The sequence below is a fragment of the Raphanus sativus genome, chromosome 6 (assembly GCF_000801105.2).
Source record: "Raphanus sativus cultivar WK10039 chromosome 6, ASM80110v3, whole genome shotgun sequence".
NCBI classification, from domain to species: Eukaryota; Viridiplantae; Streptophyta; class Magnoliopsida; order Brassicales; family Brassicaceae; genus Raphanus; species Raphanus sativus.
Window position 1 is genome coordinate 14,862,231 of NC_079516.1, and position 23,469 is coordinate 14,885,699.

General features: G+C 30.9%; 1 protein-coding gene and 1 pseudogene across 1 annotated transcript; one reads left to right on the top strand and one right to left on the bottom strand.

The window, feature by feature from the left end:
- Positions 1 to 3,119: 3,119 nt before the first annotated feature.
- Positions 3,120 to 4,591, bottom strand: LOC108809751 (transcription factor MYB86-like). The gene is made up of 3 exons (XM_018581900.2): positions 4,403 to 4,591; positions 4,187 to 4,316; positions 3,120 to 4,078 (listed from the first exon to the last, which is right to left on the bottom strand). The coding sequence occupies exons 1-3, from the start codon at positions 4,533 to 4,535 to the stop codon at positions 3,325 to 3,327; spliced, it is 1,017 nt and encodes a 338-aa protein (XP_018437402.1). The 5' UTR covers positions 4,536 to 4,591; the 3' UTR covers positions 3,120 to 3,324.
- A 16,111-nt stretch (positions 4,592 to 20,702) lies between these two features.
- LOC108825435 (cytochrome P450 81F1-like) lies at positions 20,703 to 22,571 on the top strand (annotated as a pseudogene).
- The last annotated feature ends 898 nt before the right edge of the window (positions 22,572 to 23,469 follow it).

The following is a 23,469-nucleotide window of genomic DNA, read 5'->3' on the forward strand; positions in this document are numbered from 1 at the left end:
ACAGTACCGGTCACCTATTTGGCTTGGAGGTTTGTTATGCTAAAAATGTCACTTTCAAAGTTTAAAGCGCTAGTGAAAAAACTTCAGTGTTTAAAGTGCTAGAAAGTAACAATCTCAGGGTTTAAAATGCGATTTTCCCGAAATAATAGTAATTGCAAAACTTCTTAATTAAACCTTGATGACACTTTTTACTTTATATAATAAAATAACTATGAACTCCTTTGAGATGTGGTTAGATTTTTTTCATTGATGCTAAATAACAACTAGATTTTTTGTCTGATTTATTTATCTATAGTAAAAATAATTATTAAATAATAATTTCAAAATATGTGAATTCCTAGCTTTTAAAGCATTTTCAACAAGCTTTTAAATTTTTGTTCTCCAACAAGTTTTCAGACCCTCAAATTTTGAGGACCTTAATAGTAAAACCTCAAATTTAAGTTTTACTATGTAGACCTTCAAACAACTATTTAATTTTTATTTTGGTCATTTTTTATAAATTACAAACATTTGAATATTTTTTTTTTGTCAGCAACATTACAGACTCATATTGACTCTATTAACCAAATAAGGGGATCCGCATCCATGTGAACGACGTAAGACGATTGCTTTCTTGCACTGCGTGCTACACTGTCCGCCTTTTTGTTATTCGTCCTTGGTACATGAATGATTTCCGTAGTATTGAAACTACTCCTAAGACTTCTTATATCTTCTAGATAGTTTGCAAAGGCTGGCCATTCATCTGGTTCCGAAACCATCTTCACCAATTGCGAGCAATCCGTTGCAAAAGTAACATTATACTGCCTTAAATTCCTCATACATTCCATTGACCAAATGAGAGCTTCAATCTCTGCGTGCAGTGGAGATAGACTCGCCCTTATGTTTCTTGCTCCCATCAAACCCTCAAATCCTGGCAGAGTACTATACCACCTTGACCCGAGAACTTATCCTTGTCTTTCCATGATCCATCTGAGAAACACCATCTACCTGTATTAGTTTGGACTTGTGGTGTTACTAATACAGGGGATGAGGCTGCCGGCTGAATAACAGAAGCTTGCGCTTCTGCCCAGAGTCAGGATTCAGATTCGGCTACCTTAAGTGTATCTTGTGGATCAATATTCAAATTACTAAAAACTTTTCCATTCCTTGCCTTCCAAATATACCATAATATCCAAGCAAAATGATGGTCATCCACTACTGGGGGAACCCGCCAGAATAGATAGTCTATATTTGCAAATAATGAGTCGCACGGAAAATTCAGTGGGTTTGATGGGATCCTCGAGAGGGCCCATACTTGTACAGGTGGGGGACATTCAAAAAATACATGATTGATTGTCTCTTCATGGTTTCCACACCTTGTGCAAATAGTATCTCCTTTTATTCCTCTTGCACTGAGATTCTTCATTACCGCTAAACATCTAGATAGCATTTTCCATAAGAAATGCCTCATTTTAGGTGGGCATTTTATTTCCCAACAAAAAGCCTTCAAAGGTGTGATTGATGGTCCTAACTGTGGTAAGACTAGTTCCTTGTCTGGATACACTCTTTCAATCTGATAACCCGAGTTAACTGTGTATCTCCCATTGTTTGTAAAGTGTCAGCCATCCTGATCCATTAAAAGAGTTCTGCTTAACGGGATACTTAGAATAATGTCTACATCCTCAAGATCAACTAGATTCTGAAGTGCTTGAATATTCCATGTTCTTGAATTCTCATTGATGAGTGAGTCTACCATCAGGTCCGGGTAAAGATTGTGGTTATTTTTATTTGCTGGTCTCAGGCGGGTGGATGGGAACCAGGGATCATTCCATACAGAGATGGATGACCCTGATCCCACCCTTTTGATTAGTCCTTTGCTAACCAGAGATCTAGCAGAAACAATACTTCGCCATCCATAAGACGCCGAGTATGATCGGATGGGTTCCAAAGGCGATGCATTTCTGAAATATCGACCTTTGAAAACCCGGGAGAATAGAGAGTGAGGTTTCTCTATTAATCTCCAAAATTGCTTTTCGAGCATAGCTGTTTTAAAATCCGTGAAGTCCTTGAAACCCAAGCCTCCTTTTTCTTTGGGTAGACAGACCTTGTCCTACGTTTACCAGTGCATACCTCTAGTTGATCCCCCTAGACTCCACCAAAATTTAGCTACTGCACCCGTAAGCTTTTTTATAATAGTTTTTGGTATATGAAAGCTGGCCATGATGTGATTTGGTAAGGCTGTAACCACTGAACAAACATTTGAATATATTTTTACATATATGTTATTGTTGACACATATATTTTTAGATTAAATTGTCTAACACAAAAATTATGTATATGTAGTTTAACCATTTCATAATTCTTTCTCTAATTAGTGCACTTTAAAAATATATATAATTTTTTTGTGAAACCAAAATATCTATATATGAGTTATGAATATTATGTTTTGCATTTCATTGTGTATTTATTATTTATTTATAAAAGTTTGGTTCTTATAATTAATTATTATATTTAATTATTAAGAAGTCTGAAGATTAAAATGCAATATGCAAAGAAAAATTAAAAATATATTTGAAGTTTTTTTATATATAAATTTTATTTCACAACACGAAAACTGGTGATTACATTTTGTTATATACATTTATTTCACATTATGTATATTTGAATTTTTTTGTTAAAGCAATCCACCTTTAACCCCTCATTTTAAAGATTACCTACTGTCAAATTAAATGAGGATCACCCACCCTCAGAATGATGTTTTTTTTTTGTTGGAAATGCTCTTATTAAAACATACTCCTAAATCATTTTTTGTATGATATTCTAAATTTATGGATATTATTATATTTACGATACGGTCGGTATACTTTGTAATATAAAAAAAAGGAAATCTATTTTGAGGCACACTTGGTAGTTACTAGTTGGTATAGTATGTTTTAATAAGTACAATATTATGGGTTCGTAGCTCACGCATGCATCTCGTTGTCCAGAATCACTTTTTCGAATAAGTCCCCATTCCAACTTAGGATCTATTAACCTCTTCTTAAAGAAAAACACCGCCCATCTCCACCGGAACATGTTTACTTTATATTCTAGGCTGTGTACTGTTCTATTTATCTTTAAAAAATTATAATCAGCGACATACCATTTCTTAATTAAAGTTCGTAAAGACATAGAATGTGACACTATTAAGGTCAAAGTCACGACCAGGTAGAAGGTGAAAAATTAATTACATCTAAAGCACGCAAAAACATTACACAGCCAAAAGCACACATACATACTTAACTAAAGAACGTGAATAGAAATGAAGAAATAATATTTAAACTCTCTCTCGCACATGTTAATAATCTAAAGGCTCTGATTAAACGCCATTTTATTAAGCTTCTGAAGGTTTTTACCGTAAAAATCAACCTCAGAATGCAGTAATCTCGCAGCGCTTTCGTTTAGTGATGACACTGATGATCCCAAGTAGTACTTGGCAATGTATGGCTTCACTTCTGCTTCTAAACCAGTTTCTAAGCTTTGGTTATGTTCTGTGTAATGAAGAATCTCTGATGGCCACGGCTTCATGTCTTGATGATAATGATGATCCATTACAGGATTATTATTGTTATTATTATTCATGATTTGACTAGCTTCTGCGTAATGATTTCCAAAGAAAGCACTGTAGATACTGTTTCTGTGAGATGGAACTGTGTTGCTGCAGTAGTTGAGTTCCCAATTGTTTGGAACTGGGTTGAAGTTTGAAGTCATCTGGTCTGAAACCGTTGGTAGAGTACTTGCACTGAAGCAAAACGCAGCGTTTTGATTAGCCGTCGTCTTGGTCTCCGGGAACCAACACGGACCTGGTTGTGATGAGACGGCCATTGACTGATCATCATGTAGGTTGTTTATCAAACCCGTTGACTTTACTACTTCTGAAGTATTTGATGACGTCAATTTCTGATCTATGACGTTAGCCGTTTGAATGTCGCTTATTAGGGGTTTATGTGTTGTTGGATCAATGCCTTTTCTTCTCAGCTTCTTCTTAAGACATGAGTTCCAAAAGTTTTTGATCTCGTTGTCTGTTCTTCCCGGTAACCGAGTTGCGATCTGAGACCATCTACACAATTCAAGATGGATTCAGAAAATGAAATATACTTCAAAATTTACATTATTATATATGTATTCAGAAACTCTATATAAATATGCTGTTATTTCTTCTAATAACCTGTTCCCTAAGGCAGCATGGAGCTCAATGATCAAGCTTTCTTCGTCTTGAGAGAATGCTCCCCTCTTTAAATCTGGTCTCAAATAGTTGATCCACCTAAGCCTACAACTCTTTCCACATCTCAGTAAACCTATATGATCATACCAACCATAAATATAAACATTATAATACATATCTTTAACTTTTCAAATATAAGATTACAGACGACCACCAAACCTGCGAGTTTGGGGACAGAACTCCAACAGCCATGACCATGTCTTGTTATGTAGTTGAGAAGTTTCTCATCTTCTTCAGGAGACCAAAGGCCCTTTCTAAGCTTTTGCTTATAACAACAGGAATGACTTCTCATATCTATATGCAAATATGGATATGAAGCAATTGATATATAAGAGTAATGAAGAAACAAGAAGCAATATACTTTTTTCTTTTTTTTTCTTTTTTTGGGAAAAGAGGCAATAGATTGTTGCAGATATAGAGAGTTTTATGACATGTGAAGGTTCTATAAGGTGAAAGAGGCAGGAAGATGATGGATAAATTATTATAAAATGAGAGTAAATGTGATTGGCGATTTCTTGTATAACACTCTTTTTTTATAATCGTTGGTTGAGTTAAATTAGTTAATTGACACCTTTTATGGGACCACAATATACAGGAAAAGAATCAAGAAATGAATATAAACACCTAGTAGAAAACTATTTGTTTCCTTTACAAAATAGAAAGAAAAAGTAGTTAAAATTTTAGAGAGAAAAAAATCGTAATATTTTTAGTCCTTTTTCCAATAGATAGATAAAAATAAAGACATACAGCTACAAAAATAAACTATTAAGAATTTATCTATGAAAAAAAAATTCATCTATAAGACTACAATTAATAATAGAAAACAAATTAACATTATTCAATTCTGAATTTATAAATACTATTACCGTCGTTTTATCACAATGTGGTTATAAGAAATTTCACACACATAAACATACATGTTTGTACCTTCCATTGATATATATACATACATTTATTTCCCCCACTTTATAACTTGAAGTTATATGGGTAAACCTAGTGGTATTTTATTAAATGTACACATGAATTTTGATTTGGGGGAGCAAAATTAAATATGTACTGTCTTACGAAGAAAAGAAAACCAAGACAAAACAACTTTCCTGTGAGATCTCAAATCCGGATTTGTCAGATTGATGTCTCATAGGCCAGTCATGACTCATGATGCCTCATGGGTCAGTCATGGTATGGTCAGTGGGTTAGGATGGATCTATAGAGATATCGAAGGAGTTGAATGCTTTGGACTAGAAGGCTGCCGCAAAAGTCCCTCGACTCTCTATGCTTCTATGCTGAAATGGAAGAATTTTTATGGGTGATGTTCTGTTTACGAGATGTATGTATTACTACGACACATGTTAAGACAGACTACATATTTGGTGGACATGATTGCTAACACAACTAACTGACCGGCGTTTGCATGAGAGCTAGTATCATTCCGCTTTCATATCCTAAAATCCAGTAATTTGCCTGCAGATTTTCTTACCAAGGAAGTAAAAACCAGTTGTGTTCTCTTTCTCCATATAGATCAGATTCGATCAAATCTAGTGCTCCTTTCAGAATGATTTAACCTCACCACTTGATCAAAAATGGACATCGACAAAAAATAGATAATATAAAACTGAATTGTTAAATTATAAACGAATGCAAACCTTTGTTTCAAAAAAAGAAAGAAAACTTAATTTATCGAATTGATTAGGTGACTTTTGATTTTAATGTTGACAAACAATGACTGTTAATGTTCAGGGATACTATGACCAAATTTCAAAATTTTCCTAATTAGCATGAAAATAAAAGAGAAATAATGCAGGGGAAGCCATCGGTCATGAACAGACTCATTTCCATGGAAGTATTGTACGAATTTAAAATGATTTAATTGTCCCCCCAAAAATACGAAATTTTATTTGTTTGACTAGGCCTGGGCGTTCGGGTACCCGTTGGCGTTCGGGTCGGGTTTTTCGGATTTTCGGGTTTTCGGATTTACGCTCCTAGGTCCCATAGTAAAATTTCATTAGTACGGGTCGGGTTCGGATAATAACACTTCGGGTTCGGTTAATAATTATATTGCATCCTAAAACCCATAAAGTAACCATATATCATTCGGGTTCGGGTTATATCGGTTCGGTTCGGATATAACCAAAGTAAAAAAAACAAAAACTTAAAGAAAACATAAAGAAAAACAGCTAAATTAGTTAAAACTAATCTATCTCACATAAAATTGCTAAAATAACAATAAAATGTTAAATCAAGTATGAAAACAAACATTATTTGTAAACAATATACATTATATTATAGAGAGTAGACTTGTTATTCCAATGAACAAATTATAAATTACTTATTTATAACTAATTGTGTACTTGAAATATTTTTAATATTGTTAATATTTATTATTATATATCATATTACCACGAATATTAAATTTAATAACTAAAATACTTATATATATATATTTCAAAATATTTATATTAACTATTAGTTTCGGGTTTTTCGGGTTACCCGTTCGGGTTCGGTTAATAACACTTCGGGTTCGGATATTTTTATACCACCCTACAAGACCCGTTCGGGTATTTTTACATTTCGGGTCGGATAACGGGTCGGATTTTTCGGTTCGGGTTCGGTTCGGATTTAGGGTTCCGGATTTTATGCCCAGGCCTATGTTTGACTAAGAAAAAAGAATACTTTTGGTACTTTTCAAAGTTTTACTTTCCCCCTACTTTAATATCAAAAGAGATAGCTTTGATGTCCAGAGAATGTAAAAGAGTTGTTCTGTTTTTTTTTTTGGTCAGAAAAAGAGTTGTTCAATTTAAGTACGCAAAGTGACGGTGGAAAAATAGTCGTAAATGTTTACACTATGCAATAATTTGGTCGCGTAACCACTAATAGTCTACTTTACATAGACATTAGTTGATTTAACAGCTGCCGACTTGTAACTTGTAAGCTCTCTTAGATCTTAAATTGATAGTGTTGATATATAACGTGTAACGGAAAATAAACAAACTTAAGTTTTGATAAATTTTGAGCATGTTTCTACAAGAGAACAAGAATGCGTTTAGAACAAAAAACTTATATTATTCATAGCAAATGCGTTCACATTATTATCTTATTACAGGAAAGAGAAATGTTTTCTAAATAATGTAATGATTAGTTTAAAACAAAGACATATATACTAGCTTAAATCGAGTCTTAATAAACTAGAAAATCATCACCATAATTGTAGAGTATTATTAACACGAAAAACACTCAAATTACCTTGTATATCCAACCTCTGTCTCTTGTGACATATTCTTGTAATAAGAAGAAATCGCATAGTTTACAAATCTAATCATAGCGCGACGATATACTTTTGGTCGTATGTATCATGTATATATGTTTGGTGGAAGACGATCAATAGCTAGAAAATCAAGAAGAGGACAAAAGGAAGCAAGATCATAATTTGGTAACTTAAGGCCATCAAGTAGCCGTATTGTCCAATAGTTTTGCTATAGCTATCAAATGGCGACACTACGATAAATGAGCTGTGATTAACCGTGCAATATGTTGGAGGAAAAAGTAGTAAACTTAGGTTTAGACCCAGTGCACTGAAGCTTATCACTAAGAATAATGTATAAATGTACATGGATTTGAAAGCAAAGTCAAAACAATATATTTAAATAAATTTTAACATACAAGACCAACATGTCAATGACTCATTAGTTACTTGTTTTCAAAAGTTTCACAAATAGTAAGAAAAAAAGACAATGATGTGGAGAAATGGAGACGAATCAAAGAAGCCGAAATAAAAGTGAGAGAGAGCATCAATTTGTAGTAGAACTGTAGAATGATGATTGCAAGAGTGGGACAAAAACAGAAGACTAATGATTTGGTCACAAGAATATATATACACACTTGCATGTTCAAAGTACAAAAAGTTGTTTAGAGATGCAATGCTATACTAAAATGGTGAAGAAAGAGATTGTTGAAACATCACTCTCGTGTCCAGTTCCATTTAGAAAGTGTCTGACGCCACGTCGCCACGCTGTTTTTCCTCGTATATGTTTCATGAATACTAATATTGTTTCATCTCTTTAATTAGTATAATTATTGAGCTGAAGCATTCGTCTGTATGTTTTGTTGGGATTGTAAAAACCCATTTCCAACTCTTTATTATTGGTACGATATTTGTCTATTTTGAACTTAAGAGGCATTTTCGCGTAAATTTACTTTTTGATTTTTTTTCCAAAATGTGTCTTGTATTAATTAATTAGAGTTGAATTTCTCTTTATATATTAGACTTTTATTTGTCTAACTTCCGATATGGGACTTACATTAATATCTTTCATTCTTTCTTTCAAATTAAGAATCACATTTATCTCGTGTCATTTTTTCCAGCGAATTGAAGATGATCTTTTCTTTCCCACAACATCACATATTCCATGATCTTCTGACTTGATCTCTGTCACACATACTTCCAATTTATATCTCGAAATACCTTTAGTCTTTTTGCAAATTTCTTGTCAAACCGTTATGATACCAATTATTAGAATTGTAAAAGCCTGTGTTCAACTCTTATTATCCGGTTAGTACAATATTGTCCATTTTGAACCTAAATAGGCAAGTGTACATGAATATATATTTTTTTATTTTTTCTCAAAATACCTCGTATTAATTAGAGTTGAAATTTTCTTTATACATTAGTCTCTCCTTTGTCTAATTTTCGATGTGAGATTTAGATTACGTCTCTCATGTTTTTCAGTGATTGTTATTGTTTATATGTTGTATATGTGTAGGAAATACTTTTTTGGTAAAATGTGTAGGAAATATTTTAAAACTATACTTGCTACTATTGCGATTATTACTATAAAACTTAGTTATCTAAGTGATCACTTAATCACTGCAAGATAGTGATGTCAAAAAAAAAAATCACTACAAGTTAGTTATCAATATATAGCTGCCTAAATCATATACATATGTATATATTTTTACTAAAAATTTTCTAGCATAAAATTTTATGCATGCATGTAGAAAACTTAGATATTAATCTACGACAAAACTGCAGGCAATGCACGAAAATATTGTAGCTAAATTGCATGATAGTATTCAATAAGTTTTATCGGAATACTGAGGCACAGAAACCGACCATATTAGATGAAGTTAAGATCCGTACACCACTGGTGAATTTGTCTTGTTAAACTAGTTACTACATGCATATAGATCAAACTTTGTCAAAAACAGTTTAAATTTCTATAAGAAAAAACAGTTTAAATTTCTTACTGTTTGTTTGCGTTTCTATACAATAGTTAGAATGGTAGCATATCACTCATCCATTTTAATAGCTAGTCCAAAATGTTAATTTTCAATTTATGTATAAATTAATAAATGAGTTAAATAATTCCTCCATTTTAATAGCTTATTCTAATTATTTAATAACCCAATTAAATAGTTTTTTTCAGTAGCCCTATTCAAAAACTAACAATTATGTTTTAAAATTTAATTTGATATTTATCAACTTTAAAATATGTTACTATATAAAAATATATTTGTGTATATATTATATTATACATAATAAATTAAATTTTATATCATATATAATTCTTGTATTATACAGAAAAATTGTGTCATACATAAAATTGTATAAATTTACTCCCTGAGTATTCCCCAACTTTTTACGCCTTTCAGTAATTCACTAATCGAGAAGAACCATACATGTTGCGCCTATCTAGTTTCTGAACAAAACATGTAATGTACGTAGCAGAATTGTCCAATTTGCATGTAATGTACGTAGCATACGATACATGTATACATGTAATGGACGTAGCAAATACTGGTCATTAATATTGAGATACCTAATACTATTCTTTGGGTTAGTTAACTTAAGGCTGAGGAGTGAGGACAAAACACTAAGCACGTGTTGTTTAACTTCCAAATGTCTAGAGTTTCATTTTCAAGACAAGGAAGGAGATCATCGCTGACGGAGAAATATTGCAGAGGTGAAATGTCATAATTACATGTTCTGATTTACCCGAGGTCCTAAATCGCCCGAAATCAAAAACATCATCGAACATGCTCAGTGCACTCTTTTTAAATCACGGAGTTAAGCAGTCATTGTTAATTATATCTACATCTAGGGGAAAACCATTGAGTTTGTGTTTATTATTCTCAAAATTTTTATTTGAAAAGGTATTCAACTTTAATTGATTTCCGCACATATAACGAAAGAGGCAATTCTCGTTGCTTTGGGAAAATTGGGTCCACGTTAACGGAATCCTTAAAATGGTTTTTAGTTTAACCATTGTTTAGTGAAAACATTTCACGTCATTAAATTGTTATAACGAAATGTTACGGAAGTCTTAAATAATTGTTTCATAAAAACGGTATCTTAAATAATGTTATTGAAGTCTTTTAATTAATGGTTTTTTTGGTAGGGAAGCGAGAAGTAGTGATGTTTGTTTACAAAAAATAAAAATAACGGTTTCTTAAATAATTTATAATAGATGAAGTTTTAAAATTGTGCATATAGATTAAAAAAATATTTGTTTTTTTTATATTTTCTAAACAAAAATATCATTAATTATTTGTTCAAACTCAATTCAACCAAATAAAATAGAAGATATGATATTATTGGTTATATAACATTAATTATCAATAAATTTATGAAGAAAAATGAAAACATCATCTAATTTAGAATAATTTTTTTTGTAAACGTCAAGTATTAAAAAATGGAGAGGGTAATGTTAATGAAGTCTTGAACAAGGAGAAATTTCACTTTTACTATATTCTTAATACCATTATTCATGTTTATCTTCATTAAAAAGATATTTTCAAAAATACATTTATTATTAAAGAGACACAAGACTTTTATATCCTTATTCTATAGATATATAAATATCAACAATTATTTAAGTAAATGATAAAATTATAATGGTTGTATAGTTTTCAAATTATACCTTTCAAATTCGAATTTTTTACATTTTTTTTTTTTTGAAATTTTCTTTTTGCAAATTTTTTTTCGAATTTAAAAATTCTTTTTGAATCTATTGTCAAAATCCAAAATCAACAACTTAACTATAAACTCCAAATCTGATTAATTAGTCTTGGAGTTAGAAGTGTCTATTTATTTCTTTAAAAGTAAGGGTATATGTGGGTAAAATAAACATAAAAATTGTATTAGAAATGTGGTAGTTTTTACAATTTCTCATTAAAGTTTGAATTGCAAAGTTCTTTTTCTTTTTCTCTAAACTGATTCGAGGAGATTTTCATGTCTCTATAGTGGTATATATAAATCTCTGGTTTCTAAGTAAAGCAAAAGCAAGAACTAGCAATTCTAAAGGGTAGCTTTGAATTTAGTTAACGGCAACAATTAAAATGAAAAAAAAAAGAGAGAAGAAGTTAGAAATACATTTTTAAGAAGGCGACATGAATTTTTAAAAGATAAAAGAAGTAATAATAAAAAGTGTTTTTGTCTAGTTGAAAAGTACGACCCATGACCCTGCTCATGCGTAATTACATAAATAGGACCTTAACTCATTTTCGATATATTTTCCTTTTATTGCTTATTTTCTAATCGAGTTCTTATCCTACGTATTTGCATCCATATTGTCAAAATCATAGGACTCATATGACTGTTTTTAGACTTATTCTTAGGTTCACCCCTAGAGTGAACCTAAAGGTTCACCCAACCAATAGAAATCACCCATTTCACAATTGATATCTTTTAAAAAAGGAAACAAAATATGATTAAGTTATATTATATTTTCAAAATAAAAAATGTTAAAAATAAATAAAAATAGTAATATATGCAACAAAAAAAATTTAAAATATTTTAATTCCGTCGTCAAAACACTAAACATTAAACTATAAACTCTAAACTAAAAACATTAAACACTAAATCTTAAAAATACCAAACCCTTAATCCTAAAAAGAGTTTAGGGATTAAGATTAAGGTTTTAGTATTTTTAAGATTTATTGTTTTAGTGTTTAGTTTTTTTAGCTAAAATTTAGGATTATCCAAGTGTTTATGATTTACCTAAGGGTTTAGGGTTTAGAGTTTAGGGTTTAGTATTTCGATGATGGCATTAAAATATCTAATTTTTTTGCATATACTAGAGTTTAGGGTTTAGAGTTTAAGATTATACAAGGGTTTAGTGTATACCCAAGGGTTTAGGGTAAGGGTTTAGGGTATATTTAAAGGTTTAGGGTTTAGGGTTTAGAGTTTATTTTTTTCGATGATGTTAAAAATATATTTTAAATCATTTTTTAACTACTATTATTTTTATTTGTTTTCATTTTATTTATTTTAAAAATATAATATAACTTGACAATATTTTGTTTCCTTTTTTAAAAGATATCAATTGTGAAATGAATGATTCCTATTGGTTGGGTGAACCTCTAGGTTCACTCTAGGGGTGAACCCAAGAATAACTCCTGTTTTTAGTTGAAAAAGCAGTCAAAACAAAATACACTCATATAGCCCTTTTGTCAAAAGTAAAATAAAACCATACACTCATATCATTTGTTCGTAGTCTTCAAAAAAAAATCATTTGTTCGTGTACTGGTCAATAAGTTAACCGTATATAACTTTATAGTATTTGGGCATCAATACAACAAGAAAGAATTACACTAAAGACAGTTTCAAGTTTTTAATAACACCATGGAGCAGTTTATGCTCCTCAGACAGTTTTTCTCTTTTCAATACACGTTTCACTCTTCCCAATTCACAAATCAATTGTATTCTAACTAAAGTCTAACTAAATAATAAAATATTATATTTTATATTATTTTATGTTCTTCTATCTCTCATCTTCGTCTTCTTTCTTCCAAATTTTCCATCTTTTTTCTAAATTAAAATCTGATTGTTCAGATTATTTTTTTCAAAAGAATTTACATGTAATTATTGTCTCTGTCGCTCACTCTATCTTTTAAAATAGGTTAAGGCATATCTCCAATGTACGTACAAGTTGCACACTCTTTTGTACATGTGGATATGTAAACGATGTACATATATATATCACTGAAACATTGTACATGTGTAAATATCAAATGAGATTTGTACTATTAGTAGTCTATAATCTTCTCATCTCCGCAACAACCAAATTAAAATGAATCACTTCTCATTTATATATGATATGAGTAATATATGACATGATTCAAATGTGTACAGTTGTTTAGCTTTAAGAGGTAAAAATTATGCATACATTCTTACCATGGCATAACTTCATTCATCTGGATCTACAAATTTCAAGACGTATAATTCGACTTAGAAGTGAGATAGCAGGAATATGTGTACACATTACCATAATATCATGCTATTTAATTGGATAATTTCGCAAGTTTCAAAATGTGTACAATCACATGATGTCCATGTGTACATAAATTTTACTATCATGTACAATATACAATGTACAATGATTCACTTGTATATAATCCAAGTACATAAGACTATATTTGTTTTTGAGCAAGAATAACAAACCACATGTGTGTACACTATGTGACGTGTACATGTGTAGAAACTTGAACAAATTAGATGTTTAAGACAAATGAACATGTTATTTTGTGTACTCTGTAATGTGTACACATGTACACTCTGTAACGTGTACACATGTACATTTTCAAAATGTGTACAATCACATGATGTCCATGTGTACATAAATTTACTATCATGTACAATGTACAATGATTCACTTGTGTAATATTGTCCAAGTACATAAGACCATTTTTGTTTTTGAGCAAGAATAACAAAGGACATGTGTGTACATTCTGTGACGTGTACATGTGTAGAAACTTGAACAAATTAGATGTTTAAGACAAGTGGACACGTTATTTTGTGTACACTCTTTAACGTGTACACATGTACATCGAAGATGAACCAATATATGTAAAAAAGTTGTACACATATAGGTGGATTGGTGGTTGGTTACACATATAGTTGTACACATATAGGTGAATAGGTGCATACATGATTAATATGTTTTATTCATATCTTAGCTTTCATTTTAATTCATTTAATAAATTCTCCAATGCATTTAAGATTAATTTTGTGGATATGTTGCCCAATTTCATTAACAGATAGTTGTAATACCTAATTGGTTAATTTTGATCTTAATCAAAGAGACAATTGATTTTGTATATGACAATAGTTTGAGCTTAATTTGTTAACTTTGTGCAAGAACAATTAAATTTTTTTGGACAATTAAAATGGATAAATCTGAAAATTTAATAGTTTGAGACAAATTGTTAATAATCTAACAAATAAAGGACCAAATGTGAAAATGTGAGAAAAACTCAATTGTTGCCCGAGCTTCACCGTACGACACCGCAATGGATTCCGAACATCACCACGACATATTATCACAATGCAAAGCGGATAAGTTACGGAGCACGTTGTGAAAGAATAAGCTTTGTCGTGTTGATTTATGACGAAGGAGAAGACTAACCGCTATCGAACTGGGCTAACGTTCATCGGAATCACAGATGAAGACCAGAAAACACAACGAAAAAGATATGATTCACTATAAAAGTTATTAAAGAATTGTGTTTATTTTATGAAATCAGTAAACTCAAAAAAGAAAACAAAATCCGAGAAGAAAAAGAAGATGAGAATCAGTGGGTCCTACAAATTATTCTCTAGTTATGCTTTAGTTAGTAATAAATGAAATAAGTTAAAAAAAAGTGTTTCAAGAGCAAAAACTGTCTTATTGTGTTATAAAAAATTCGAAACCGTCCCTGAATGTAAAAAACTCATACAACAACCCATTCTCTCTATGTTTTAACTAGTATGAGTTAAAGATAGTAATTTTTTTTTTGAACACAGATTAGTAATTATAAGAAGGTATGTTGTCTGGTTGAATAATTACATGATGTGTTTGTCAAGTAATTTAAGTCTAAATAATAGTAAATCTCTGATTAGCCACACTCTTTTTTGCATCCTCACTTTCTTAAACATCCCCATCAGTCACTTTTATGTTTTCTTTCTGTAAGTCTATGTCTTAACTAGAGGGATCAGACTCTCCTTTCTGCAATGTAACCTCTCTTTTTCTTTCTTTTAATTATCACCCAAATAACTATTACTAGGGTGAGACCCGCGCCCTGCGCGGGGTGAGATAAGCCTTTTTAGAAAAAAAAATAAAGTTTGAAGTTTTATTTTCCAACATTATATATTTTATAAATGTGATATTAAAATTTAATAAATGTGATATTAAAGTTTGAAATTGTATTTTCCAACATTATGTATTTAATAAATGTAGAAGTATTAAATTTTAATAAATGTAATATAATCGGTCAGCCCATAATTATACTTGTTCGGTCAATTATAAATGTCATTTATATATATAATTTCAAGTTTATTTGATTTAAGAAGTAATTATGGGAAAATATATTATAAATTAAAGTTTAAAATTAAAAGATAACAGAATAAAAAACACCAAAATAAGAAAGTGTGAACTCATAATAGGAAACAACAAAACAGATTTAAACCACAGAATAAAATCCACCTATTTAGAAGCAGTAAAATAATAAATTTATTAATACCAAATAAGTTCAGTACAATGCAAATCCTAATAAAGTTAATATTGGTCTTGCAACTATACAATTGAATATTTGATTTAAAAATTATTGTGTATTTTAACATTTTGTAGATATTTGGAATAAAATTAATAAATACCCATATTTTTAATATGTTGTGTAGTATGTAAACACATGTAAAAATAATAAATCAAAGTAATAAATCGTAGTTTCACAGATGTGTTAATCGTAATATGAATAATACAATGTGAAGATATAATTAAATCAAAAAGTATATACTAAATAGAATTGTAAAGGAATGCATCTAATTAGTTACGTCGTATCAAACATTTACAAACTACATTTTTTTGTTTATCGGTGGCTTTTTTGAAAACACATTTTAGTGACTTTATTTGTTGGACCTAGGGGTGTTTAATCCAGATTTCGGTTTTGTTTTTTCGGTTTTCCGGTATTTCAGTTAGTAAAATATAACTACCACTCTAAATCATATTTACTTAGGTTCAGTTTATATACTATCGGTTTTCGATTTATTCGGTTTTTTTACCAAAAACATAATTATTTAGTTTGATGTAATATTATATTAATTTTAGAGTCATGTTGTCAATGCAGTCACTTATTAAAAAATATTATATGTTCGTATAAATGAAAAAAAAAAGAATAACGATTCTACCATCAAATAAAATAATCAAATCTGAACTAAAATAAAGTTTGGAATTTTCAAAATAAAAATAATAAACAAAATATAAGCATGAAAGAAAAGTTTTTTCACTCTTTCATATTTAGTGTTCATCAAAGTCATGATTCTTCGATTGAATACAAAACTCTGTTCGTTTATAGATAAGAAAAACAATTGTGAATAATTTCCACTAATTGTTGTCCATCAAATTTATAACATTCACTTCAATTTAGTCAAATGCTAAAATAAAGAAAACATATTTTTTAAAAGACTAAGAAGATATAAGAATCCTCGATTGCGATGTATTGTTATGTAATTATATAGTTGATGGGTTTTAGATATTAGGGCTTCTCTATTACTATAAAAATATGGTAATGGTTATTAACAAAAAAAATAACTTATATAACAACATATTTTCATGTGTCATTATAAAATAGATACACATGTTTCTACTTTTGATCAGTTTTGTTTGGGTTATTCGGTTATAAATCAGACCATATCCAAATCCTATTTTATAAAATCATATCCATTCGGTTTATATAGTATATATTAAAAATAAACTAAATTATATATTCTGGTTCGGTCCAGAACCGTTCGGTTTTACCATATTAAACAGTCCAAGTTGGATCTCATTTTGGTGGACCGTACATGTTAAGAATAATTAAGATAAGTCAAACCAATAATTATTATATATATATAGAGAGAGAGATAAAATTGAAAGTATCACTTTCGAACTTTCTAACACTTTAAATCTTGAAGTTTTTTTGCTTTCATTTTAAATCTTCAAAGTGACATTTTTAGCATAATAAACTTCTAACGACGTTTTCCTATTCATATGTGACCGGTACTGTTCATTTTACAGGTAAAAAATTAATAAAAAGTAATAAAAACTCAGTAGATAGAATTCTCCAAAACCATCTCAACAATCTCTCCCACAGCACCAACACGAATTTTGCTTCCTGGAAAATTTATTTTTCACCTAAATTTTCAACATAGATCTAATCAGAAAAATAGCTATTGTAAACTAAGATTTTAATTGAAGAGATATGGTAGAGGTTCTGGCTAGACTAATGAATTAGCTCACTTATATAGTAAAAAAACGTGTATAAAAGTTAATGAGAAAAAATCAGAAACTGAATATGTATATGTTTGTTTTAAATGTATAAAGATCTTAGGGAATATTTTCGGGCAATTATGGTGACTGTTTTCAAATAATTTCCTATAGTCATGCTTGCGAGAGTAATATTACATTTACTATCCGAATCAATTATTATTTATCTTCATATAAAGAATAAATTTCGGCTATTAGTCAAGATATTTAGTTAATTGGTGATAGTTTACATACGGTCACAGTATTTAAATGTCATGTATTATGGAAACTTTATATTGAGTTAACTAATAATCAGTTAAGTTACATAAAAGTAGGTTTCATATTTTTACAATTTTCCCAATAATAATTGACTAATAATGTAATGTGTATAATTTGAGGAAATGTTAAAGCTCTTATGTCAAGTGACCAAATTCTATGCATATGGTGAGGGAAGAATTATCTTATCAATGACAAATGAAAAAAATATCAAACAATTTATAGTACAATGTTTAAGAAAAAATTCAATATCGAAAAATATATGTGAGCATTGGTGAATGATTTCTGATTTTGTACAATGTTTAAGAACCATTTCAATGAGGTTGTGTGAGTGTTCATATATAATGCAAAAACATTTCCTAACAATAACTAATAATCTGTCAAGTTAATGTCCTAAGTTCAAGACACACCTATTTAGAAACGCCATATTTTATAATATAAAACATATTAATGTTGTTTATATGTCAAGGAAAACATTTCCATGAAAATGTTGACAGGATAGAAGAGGCACCGACAAACTAATTAATCATTTTACTTTTATTTGGCAGGTTGCAGCAATTATAATATTAAATGGTGGAGGAGTCCAAACGACGTCACGAAAAACAATTTACAAATACGTTTAAAGACCCATAATTTTATTGAAACTTAGAATGCTTATTCAACGAAGCAGTAAACTTATTTATATAGTGAATAGAATATACATTAAGTAGTTAATGCGTATTATATGCCGTAATAGTAAGTAAATATTATATTTTGATAGGCAAAATCTGTCATATCGAAATTTGGACAAAATATACTCGTAATCCCTAATTTACTGATATTATAACAAAATATATAGAAAGTGAAAAGAATGCAACTAATTTCGTATGCAAATATATAAAAAATAAATCTAATTAGTTCCTAATTCACTCACTATTTAATATTTGTCAAAATTTGATTTATATATGCAAAACAAATTTGGAAAATCTTCGTAAAAATCATTTCAAAATATAGAAAGTGGAAAGGAAGAGAATAATCAAAATTCGATTTGGAAATAAAAAAATCATAATTCACTCTCTATTTAATATGAGTCAAAATTTCATTTCCATATGCAAAACAAATTTACAAAATCTTCTTAAAGATTATTTCAAAATATAGAAAGTGAAAATTAATGAAATAATCACGTGGACCACACACTCGAATCCCGAAATTGATTACTTTCCTTTTATACATATGCGGACATGAAACTATGTATAAGTAACATACGAATATGTAAGTCTGTCCAATGGCAATAGCCGTAATATTCTAAGGTGAGTAAGCCTTTTTTCATAAAGCGTCTGAGAAGGAATTCGTGCTGCCATGTCGTCAAAATGGCATAGTCATAATCTTCATGGCTTATGTAACTTGACTGATTATTAGTTACCCCAATATAAAGTTTCCATAATACATGACATTTAAATACTGTTTCCTATGTAAACTATCACCAATTAACTAAATATCTTGACTAATAGCCGAAATTTATTCTTTATATGAAGATATCAAATAATTGATTCGGATAGTAAATGTAATATTACTCTCGCAAGCATGACTATAGGAAATTATTTGAAAACAGTCACCATAATTGCCCGAAAATATTCTCTAAGATCTTTATACATTTAATACAAACATATACATATTCAGTTTCTGATTTTTTCTCATTAACTTTCCACTCTCTATTTAATAGGACTAATAATTGGGTTTCCATATACAAAAGAACAATATAAATCTCATTAAAAATCAGGACAAATATAGAAGGTGAGAATGAAGGCAAAAATCACGTAAACATAAATGGTAGAATCACGAAACTTAATTATTTCCTTATATACACATGCCGACATGAAACTGTGAAAGATACTTATACGAATATGTATATCTGTCCAATGGCATAAACCGTAATATCCTTAGATACTTAAGCCTTCTTTCAAAAAGAGGCTGAGAAGGAACCTCGTGCCGACACGTCGTCAATAATGGCAATTCCGAAAATATGTTACTCTTTGAAGGTTACTCTTATTTTTTGCTTCTCTTTTAATACTAAGGGGATTATGTAAATGTGAACGCGTATCAGCTTCTTATTTGATACTTTTTCTCTAATCTCAGTTAATTAACTTTAATAAATTCACACATTTAAATGTTTGATTTAAGAAAAGGCCTGAAGAGTTTGCAAATAATCTATATGATCCACTAGCCCAAATTTCTTATTCCATGGATATAGGTTATTATGAAATTTCATCAGCCAGAAGCCTTTAGAGTAGGCACGTTGGGCTTAGTAATCATAATCCAACTTTCAATATAATTTTTTCTTGTTATCTGAGTTTTTGTGGATACTTTAGAATTGATACAAAATATACAAACCATAATAATTCCAAATTCATAAGCTAGTCATTTAACTTCAGCAATATATGAACCGGGAAACTTATTTCTGCTGAATTGCACGAACAGTCTTACCAAAATATAATATGAATTTATGTTATTGAATTATATATCAAAAATTTGGTTAAGAGCATCTCCAACCCATCCCCTTATTTTAAAGGAAGGATCCACTCAAAATAAAAGGATAAAAGAAGAATGATCAACGCTGGCCCTTTAAATATTAGAAGCTGCTCAACAACACTTTTTTTTTTTTATTTTGGGATGATTCTTTTTAGAAAAAATAATGCTCTTATTTTTGTAACATTACTTTAAGACTAGACTCCACAGTGCGCATTAGATTAACTCAAAAATATTCACTGCACTTACTAAGGTTGCACGTTGTATAACTATGACACTATAGCACTGAGACAGAAACAAACATATTGAAAAGAAAAAGAAAACAAAGACTAGTTCTGACGAGTTTATTTGTCTATATAAACCATAAGTTATAATCCTCCACAAGCAGAGAAAACAAGCCAAAGAAAGGGAGAAAAAGAACAAAAATGGTATACTTCATCCTTCACCCTCTCCTCCTCTTCTTGGCTTATAAGTTCCTCTTCTCCAAAATGGAGCGTTTTAACCTCCCGCCTGGAAGGACCGGGCCTGGATACAGAGATGGTGTCAATTTTCTTAAGTATTAGGTAGCAGAGATGGTGCAAGTAGCTGTAATTTGAGTTGCTTATCAGCCAATTTTTTTCATCACTTGTACTCTGCGCCTGGTCCACTGTCACGTCCCTTTGTCGGTCATCTCCACCTCATGAAACCACCCATCCACCGTCTCCTCCTCCAACGCTACACTGACAATGACAATTACGGCCCGATCTTCTCCCTCCGTTTCGGCTCCCGCCGTGTCGTGGTGATTACTTCACCTTCACCGGCCAAACGACGTCATCCTCTCTAGCCAGCCGCTACAGCTCACGGCCAAATACGTCGGAACCACTCCTTACGACGACCACCGGCCTAACCTCCGACGCATCTGCGCCAACCAAATCCTCTCCAACTTCCTCCACATCCGTAAAGACGAAATCCGCCGTATGCTCAGACGCCTCTCCCGTGCCACGACTAACTCCGAAGACGCGAGCCGTTTCACTCACGTCGAGCTCAAGCCGCTGCTCTCGGATCTAAAGTTCAACAACATCGTTAGGATGGTAACGGGGAAGACGTATTACGGAGATGACGTGTACAACAAGGAAGAAGCGGAGCTTTTCAAGAAGCTCCTTTACGACATCGCAGTGTACAGCGGCGCTAATCACACGGCGGATTACTTGCCGGTGCTGAAACTGTTCGGAAACAAGTTTGAGAAGGAAGTCAAAGCTCTCGGAAAATCCATGGACGATATTCTGCAGCGTTTGCTCGACGAGTGTCGGAGAGACAAAGATGGTAACACGATGGTCAACCACTTGCTTCTTTCATTACAACAACAACAAGAGCCTAGAGTATTACACTAACGTCATCATCAAAGGCCTAATGATGGCAATAGAAATTCAAACTTTCGATCTAATAATTAAAAACATTATTAAGTTGAGAAACAATTAATCTAATTTGTGGGTTTTCGAAAACATACGTTACAAATTATAACAACATAATATAAAATACTAAATATAATATAATTTGCAAATAATAAAATCAAAATATACTACCTTTATAAAAGATAAAATAAAATAGTATTAATTATTAAAATTTTATGAAATAAGTTTGTACCATTTATATTATAATATCTTAAATAAATAGTATATAAGGTAATTATAGTTTTATTTTAGAAACACTGCTGATTTGTGATGACACACGGGCCATGATGCTCGCCGGAACGGAGACCTCCGTCGTAATGTTAGAATGGGCGATGACGAACTTGGTGAAACATCCCAAAGTGTTGGAGAAGGCGAGATCTGAAATCGATGAGAAGATCGGAAAAGACCGACGAAGAACCAGACATTGCCGTCCTTTCTTATCTCCAAAACATTGTTTCTAATCCCTAGAAGACCGACGGAGGACATGAAGATTGGCTGTGACAACGTAACGCTTGACGATGCTGGTTAACGGCTATATAGAGATATCTAGAGTTCTGGGACAAACCGGAGCGGTTTAATCCGGATCGGTTTGATAACGGATGCAGGAGCGAGTATTATGCTTATAAGCTGATGCCGTTTGGAAACGGCCGAAAGATATGTCCCCGAGCTGGACTAAGGAGGAGGATAGTGACGTTCGCGTTAGGATCGTTGATTCAATGTTTTGATTGAGAGAGTGTGAAAGGTGAAGATATTGATATATTGGAGACTGCTGGATTGGGTATGCACAAAATGAATTCTTTACGAACCTTGTGTTATGGCAAAGCTCCTAATCTAGTTAGAAGTCTCTTTGAAAAGGCAAAATAAAATGAGTTGGAATGATAATTAATATTGTGATTGATTTTCGATGTCTTCAAGAAATTTTTAAGTTATGGAAGATAATTAGAAATTAGAAAATCTGCATAAACAAGGCATTCGAAAATTATTAAAATTATATTTTCAATAATATAGTTAGGATAAAATGTAATTTTACAACTGAACAAATGTACAATAAATAAATTACAGATTTATTGATATATTACAAACGATCTTAACATTATTTTCGGCTAGATAATATAAAATATTATGGTATGAATACGCAATAAATTTTATTCACTTGGCGAAATCTCCATATCAGTTTGAAACAGGCAATTAGAAGCATCAAAGACTTCATTTTGAGCTTCCAAACATTTCTGAAATAAAGAGATTGATAAACTGTCAAAATAGTGTATTCACATTAAATAAGAAAATACCATAACATTTTTTTTTGCTTAACGATGATACTAAAACTTAAGTTTAAGACCCACTTTTTGTATTATAATCAATTTACCTTCTGTGATCGAATTTTATCCAACGTCTCCTCGAGCATTTTCTCTTGATACTCAATCTCATCTCTTGTTGCCCACTGATTTGGATGTTTTAAAAAGTACCTTAATTTTGAAAAAGATGAAAAAATTATAAATAGCATTAAGAATATACAAATGAACGATACTGGTATGTTTTAAGAATATGTACTAATCATGTGTATACAATAAGATGAATACCCTAATTGTTGTTCAACTTTGGCCAATTCGCCTTTGCATTTGAAGATTTCATCTTCAATCTCCTATTTAGAGAGAATTGAATGGTTAAGTTATAAACAAAAGGAATGGTTAAATGAAAACAATGCATAAAGTAGATTCCTTTATATAAAGTAGTTCCAAATAATTAGAAAATACGTCTATCC